A 7,540-nucleotide genomic window follows, 5' to 3' on the forward strand; every position below is an offset into this window, starting at 1 on the left:
TGTTGTTGTTGCTTGAATTGAATCAACGCTGAATTGCCCCTAATTTGAAAGTGAAAGTAAAACGCGCACGGTGATTTTTCAAGCTATTTGAAAGCCAAGAAATCCGAGGACTTGAGTCCTTCGGAGTCCTTCGGCTTGACGCCGAATTGCGGCAGTTGCCGCTAATTTGAAAGTGAAAGTAAAATTTGCATGGCACTTTTACAAGCCATTTGAAAGTAAAGAAAAGAGGGAAACTCAAACGAACTAACACCAAAATTTCACAAAATTTCCTCACCGGCACAACCCTAATTTAAAACTTAATAGAAAATTTGGAGAATTAGAAATTTTGGGCAGAGAACTGAAAATTTTGGCAGAGCATCAAGAATTCTGAATTACTGACCTGACCGGGCACACAGAAAAAAATCCTTACTGTTGAGCCCTGTCTCTTAGTTTCGGTCCTGATCATTGCCAATTATGTTGTCATGGCAGCATTTCTCTATTTATTATGATTTTTTTTTAAGAGTTCCTTATGCATCTGAAAGAAACCAGGTGTTCATGGGTGGAGTTCAGACCAGACTAATCAGCCACAGATCATCTCCATCACTGCAGACAGACTGAGTTGAGTTGGGAACAGAGGTTTTCTTTTGTGAAGGGTCACTGTGTGTATGTATGCGTGTGTGTGTGTGTGTGTGCGCACATGCAGTCTATGAATCAGCTCCATATGTTACTGTAACATGATCTGATATGTCAGTGTAATTTTCAAATGACACTAGATGTGGATGAAAGTAAGATGAGGATATGATATCCATACATGAGATGTAAGCCACCTGATCCTCTGATTTCCAAAAGCATGTTGCCATAAGACTTTACAACTTGTATGAAATGCCAGTGTGCTTAGAGACTCAAATATTGTATATAACGTGTCTGTGTGTTTCAAGTAAAAGGCTCTATGGTAAAAACTCTCAGGGATTAATTTTGTGGATTACTTATGGGTCTTGATTCACTTTTTCTGGCGATGTAAAAATATTGCATTATGAGATGATGCTGCCTTGGAGTTTTGGAGAATAATGACTTAATCAATAACTGATATGGTCATAATGAATCTGATATCACACACTGTATCTCTGTTACACCAGCCATATGGCTGCACTGGTGTGACGAAGTGATACTTGTCACAGTGTCTACGTGTGCTTTGTACTTCTGCTGTAGTTAGACTCTCGGCTGCTTTGCACTGAGCTTTGTTTGTTCAGTTTTGTTGGTCTGTTGCTTCCAGATTAATTTTTTTTTTTGTGAAACAAGAAAGTGTATTTTTGTTTGTTTGTTTGTTTGTTTTGCACTGAATTTTTGAGAAAATTTGTAAAAATCAAAAACCTAAAGTAATCTGAACAGTGTAAGACATTATTGCAATTTAAAATTGCATTTTTGTTTTCTATTTTAATCATTTAAAATGTCATTTATTCCTGTGATAACAAAGTTGAATTTTCAGCTTTTACTCCAGTCTTAAGTGAATTTGGGAATATATATATATATATATATATATATATATATATATAGACATTTATTTATTATTTTTAAAAGTACATATAAAACTTATAATTATATTTCCATTAGGGCCAGAAAATGAGATTAGGCCTTTGAGCATGACTTTATAATATATGCCTATTATTTTTTGACTCGGTGGTTTCTTATGTCTGTAAAATGCTTGTTTCCCTCCACTGTGGCATGTAGTGTATGTATGCAGTCGATTAAGGCCAAACCACACAATTAAGTATCTTGTAAAGTGTCAAAATGAATTCGCTCTCATATATATTATGCTGTTCTTTTGTTGGGGCTCTTTTGGCACTGTGCCAGCTACTGTGCCCACTGCCAGAAAACAGGAAAAGGAAATGATCAAGAATCATCAACAACACGCGACAGATATTTATAGAAAGGAACTCGCCCAAGAGAAACAGTGAAACAGAGCATTATTACATACACTGACGCACATGCACACACATACACACACACGCACGGTGGTCCAGTAGATGGAAATTAGCGCTTTCTTGTGGTGATGATTTTATTTTTCTAAGTGTAATTCAACTTTTCTTTCCCGTCTACCTCAGAAAGGTTTGCTTAGCTTAGAAGATTTCCATGAGCACACATTCCTCTAAGATCTGTCATTAGTCATGGGCTCTCTCTTTCCCTATTCTGTATCCTTTTATTCCTTTGTTTTTGTCAGTTCTTTGCAGTTTGTTAGTTATTTTCATTACAGAGTGAGGAAATCGATCGGGGATACTCAAAGCCTCAAATTCAGCTCCCTATGAGGTTATCAGCAGACATAACTATCCTCAACAACATTGTTATTGTTTTTAACAGTTCAGTTGCAGTTTCCATGTCTACACTACAACCAAGTGACACAACAGGACAAAAATCCTTTATATATTCAAAAAGTCTGTGTACACCGCTCTAGTTTTGCTCCATCACACAACTTGCTTGTAGTGTAGAAAGTCTTGATGATTTGTCACGTCACATCGATTTGATGCTGGGGTGCAGAGTAGATGCTGGGGTGGACGTGTATGTAGATGACACTTTACAAGACACTTAATTGTGTGTCTTAATTGAATGCATGCCACAGCGGAGAGAAACAGAAATTTTACAGACATGACAAACCACAGGGTCCAATAATAATGTGCATATTATAAAGTTATGCTCATGGACCAAAATAGGATCACACTCCACTTTCGGCCCACATTCTAGTGTAATTATAATAATAATGGCTGAAAATAATTAGATATATTTAGTAAATAACATTAAATTCAATTTCATTTTAAAATTCCCTTTGCTGGGAGTTTGATTGACAGGCGATCTGACCAACTATAGCGCTAAATCTGCCATTTTGTTAGACAAACAAACCAGACAGGGAAGTTAGTAGATTACAGTTGGTGGATTTGAACTTGAAAACTGGTGTGTACTGACGTCTTTCCGTGGTTAAAACGACACACCTTCGGATGTTCATTCATGTTTATTTCATGCTATAACTAGTAGGAAGAAATTATCTGTTCACGTGCCATTTGAACTGAGGCGCTACAGTAATTTGTCATGATGCATTAAAGGGGTCATATGATGCGACTTCAATTTTTCCTTTCTCTTTGAAGTGTTACAAGCTCTTGGTGCATAAAGAAGATCTGTAAAGTTGCAAAGACTAAAGTCTCAAATCCAAAGATCAACTTCGTGCTGTGGATCGCCGGAACGGCTTTCACGGTGGACGAAGCGGAGTACAGCCCGGGGTCGTCACTTGTGGTTGCCGCAAGCCCAGCCGGATGCTCCTCCATCAAATCCGCCGGCCGCGCCATTCTCAAGCCAGCCCGCCCGCCCCTGCTTACTCAAGCCCGCCTCCGCATACTCTAGGCCGCCACTTACTCTAGGCCTCCGGCCTCTGCTCACTTTAGCCCGCCGGCCGTTCCTCACTCTAGGCCACCGCCGCTCACTCTAGCCCGCCGTGTGTGACGCTGTGTTTCGTTGTGAAAGTGAAACTACTTTGTTTGGAATTCCAAAAGAGGACACGACTAGAAACCAGTGGTTAAGTTGTATTTACAACACTGTTCCAGAACACTTCAACCCAAATATTCAGATGTGTGCAGCACATTTTATGGAGGACTGTTTCCTGATCCTGGTAGAGTAGACTACAATGCCGGCTGTTGTGACTCACAGACTGTAAGTACGTTTTTTATATTTAAAGAATTTGCCACTGATGATTCAAACGCGAGTTTTTGGCAGTGTAGAGTAGGGCTTGTTGTTTGTCATTTCTCCGATCACAAATGCAGACATGGTTTTATGTTTACGCGGCGCGATGCAATGCAATGCGTAAAAAGACAGTATAAGTCATTATAATCCGTAATTATGCCCCCACTGGATGCAACAAATGCCTCGTTTATAATGGGTTTTCATGTTTTTGAATCGTCGCTCCGGCAGTGTTGCCAACTTCTTTCAGTGGAAAGTAGCTAAACCCCCCCTGAAAAGTCGCTAAATGTCGCTAGATGACGTCATACACTAATTAGCATATTCATGACGTCAGTGCGTTGTATTGTCTTGCCTCCCTGTGCTCACGTACTGCATTTTAATGCAGCCAAATTCTCAATAAAACTTGTTTTTATTAACATATTTTACTGTTTCTGTTGTCAGACAACGGAATGAATATTATAGTGACTGAAATGCGGTCCATTAAGGCTACATAACCAGCTCTCAAAGATTAATCCTAATCACGACATTGTCTAATGAAACCAAATACACATACGATTAAGACAATGGCTGTGCTGTGATTTCGGCTATACTTGCATGTAAAATAGAGTTAGAAGCAACATAATATCTTTTTTTTAACTGAAAGTGCTACTCCTCTAAATAAGGTTAAAGAGTCTCAGAGACTAAATAAGGTTAAAGAGTCTCAGAGACTAAATAAGGTTTAAGAGTCTCAGAGACTAAATAAGGTTAAAGAGTCTCAGAGACTAAATAAGGTTGCTGAACAGAGCAGACGCAGAGAGAGAGTGTGCGCTGGGAAAGCAAGACCTCGCGCTCGTGCAGCAGTACCGGAGAGTCTCAGAGACTAAATAAGGTTTGTCCAAGAAAGTCGCTAGATTTGTCACTAGTCGCTTTTTTCGAAAAAAAGTCGCTAAGTTGGCAACACTGCGCTCCGGCCTGACAGGGCATCACAGTATGGTAAGGGGCGTAACATTTCCGTCACACGCTTGAGGTATTCGGCCAATCACAATGCACTGGATTGCTGGCCAATCACAGCACACCTCGCTTTTCAGACCGATGAGCTTATGTGGAAAATAATGTGTTTTTTTTAACCTTAAACCGCATAAACACATTTCATTACACCAAATACACAAAATAATGTTCTTTTTAGCAACATCATAAGACCCCTTTAAAGAGCCACAAAATGATATTTTGTTGTTTGAATTTCTTAATTACAAAATTTGAAAGCTGAGACTGTTTCATACCAAAAGGAACCTGCTCTGTCTTGTCTGCGTTGTCAGTGTCCTCTTTATGCTTCAATATAGTTTTCACTGAGTGAGAATGTGATGTATAACATGAGAGCGCCATGGCTTGTCGGATGTAGCAACAGTCTTTGCAAAGGGTCAATTACGAATAAATGAATTCTTTTAATGCAGAGCATAAGGATATGCAAATATTTACCATGTCATCACTATTGATGCAGTCACACTGTATTTTAATATTAGGATCTGAAGTTAGCATGCTGGAAGCATTTATGAATTTTATGAATGCATTTAAGTGTAAATAAGATTCACATGGACTACATTGAGTGAAAATGGTCTTTTAAAGAGGTTTCAGCACTGTTTTGATAAATATACGAGACTGTTATGCATTAAGTCTTGGCTGTGATCGTTGGTTACTGAACACTTTTAAACCAAATGAAAGCCATATATAATTACTATTACCAGATAATTCAGTGGCCCCTGGTCATTTTCTAAAAGTGGCTCTTAAGCAAAGTAACATGAATATCCCTGACATAGATCTTTATAGAGCCTATTTCCTCAACATCCCCTCAGTCGCTCTGTTCCTCTGCCTTTCTGCCCCTCAGTGGGCATCTCTGTCTGGATCAGCATTTCTGTGTTTCTTCAGTTTTCCCCTTGTGTGCATGTGCTGCTGGCCAAATGTAGGTTAATGACTTGAGCAGCACTGCTGGCAGGAGGAACACTTGAACAGATAACCCTACCCCGGAGATTTGTTGGCCATGCAGTAGTGGACTTGGACTTGTGCTTGTGCATGAGTCTGTTATTGTTCTGTAATAGTCCCTCAGTGCCGAAGAGAGAAGAGCGGTCACTCCCTGCGGAGCTTTGTGTAAATCATCGGTATTCTTTTCAGCAGCATCCTCTGTTCTTCCACATGAAAGCATCTCTCGCTTCCTCTCCAACATATCAAACACTGAAATAATCAATAATAAATTATAAATGACAAAATGGAGCAGATCCAAATGTATAGCACTCAGTGTGAATCCTGGTATTCCTGTACTGTATGGAAGCCAGTTTTTATGTTAGAAGAATAAAAACTAAATCCAACTTCATGACTTTATTTATCAAAAGCTCTTTATATCTTACAGTTGTAACTTCATGTCTTTCTGTATCTCACAAAGTGACTTTGTATCTTGCAAATGAGACTTTACAAAAGAGTTGATATCTCTAAATTGAGACTTTATTTAAGAATTTATATATACCGCTGCAACTTTATATCTCACAATTGTGACTATGTCTCAGAATTGAAACTTTATATCTCAATTGCAACTTTGTCTAACAATTTTCTCACTGTTTAGACTTTGTATCGCATTGCAACTTTATATCTCACAATTAGGATTTTACATCTTACAAGTGCGACTTTAGATTTCACGTTGCGACATCGTCTCACAATTGCAACTTTACATCTCACAGTTGCGACTTTGTCTCATGTTGTGACATATCTCACAATTGCAATTATATTTATCAGAATTAAGACTTTATATCTTACTTTTTAGACATTATTCCCCATAATTGTGACTTTATAGCACAGTTGAGACTTTAAATCTTGTATCTCACAATACGACGACTCACAGTTGGAACTTTATTTCTCTTAACTAATTTTTAACTCTCCCACAATTTTTTATTTATTTTATTTTTTGACTCTGATGAAGAAACTTGCTTCCATAGGTAGCAAACTGAATGTACATCTTATAGATGCTGTTATTGATCAAATATAATTTCTCCATCCTCTTCTTACTCAGACTTGGCAATAGGGGCTCCATTCGCAGGGGAGGATCGTGGTGGCAGGGTCTTCATCTATAATGGGCAAAAATCTGGGCTGATGTTACAGGCATCTCAAGTGCTGAAAGGCGACTGGGCCTCATCCGGCATCCCAGCAGGCTTTGGATTCACCCTGCGAGGAGATTCTGACCTCGATAACAACCAGTACCCTGGTGAGTAAAGAAAAACTTTCAGTCTCTTCCTCTCTCTGTTAACGCAAGTTTCTGTTAAGACAATCATGCTTAGGAACTGATGTAAGCCAGGGAGATTAGATGTAGGAAGAATGAAAGACTGGACCGAGACATCCAGGTTGAGTCACATTGTTGGTCAGTTCATTGGTCATTTTTTTTACAAATGTGTGCAAGTATTTCCACACATTCTTTTTCATTTCTTGGGTTTTTATTTGTCTCCTTTTATGGTGGGATATTTTTTCTGCATATTTTTCTCGTTACTATGTTTATCATGGTTTATTTATCATGTTTTAATTGAGAACAATCTTCCGCAGAGTGTGATGAAATCCATGTAATTTCTGACGCTCTCTGCTGTCTGAGCCACATCAAATCACAAATATATGAATGACGTTTCAGCTCATTTTCATTGAGCACAGTGACTTGGAGTTTACCTGAGAAGGTCAGATCTTATTGAACTTTTAGATATTTTAAAGTAGATCATTTTGAGACTATGGAGATAAATATTTGCAGGTGACTGAACAGGTTATATATAGCCTGTGTGTGTGTGTGTGTGTGTGTGTGTGTGTGTGTGTGTGTGTGTGTGTGTGTGTGTGTGTG

The 7,540-nt window shown here is 38.7% G+C and overlaps 1 protein-coding gene across 1 annotated transcript in view; it reads left to right on the forward strand.

The window, feature by feature from the left end:
• Window positions 1-7,540, forward strand: part of LOC107681583 (integrin alpha-8-like) — an 84,199-nt gene that overhangs the window by 25,393 nt on the left and 51,266 nt on the right. Inside the window, exon 13 of the mRNA XM_016477895.1 lies at window positions 6,734-6,925. Coding sequence (XP_016333381.1) covers window positions 6,734-6,925 — 192 coding nt within the window. The remainder of the gene's footprint in view (window positions 1-6,733; window positions 6,926-7,540) is intronic.

Source organism: Sinocyclocheilus anshuiensis, unplaced genomic scaffold (genome assembly GCF_001515605.1).
Source record: "Sinocyclocheilus anshuiensis isolate Anshui unplaced genomic scaffold, SAMN03320099.WGS_v1.1 scaffold2178, whole genome shotgun sequence".
In the NCBI taxonomy this organism is placed as follows: Eukaryota; Metazoa; Chordata; class Actinopteri; order Cypriniformes; family Cyprinidae; genus Sinocyclocheilus; species Sinocyclocheilus anshuiensis.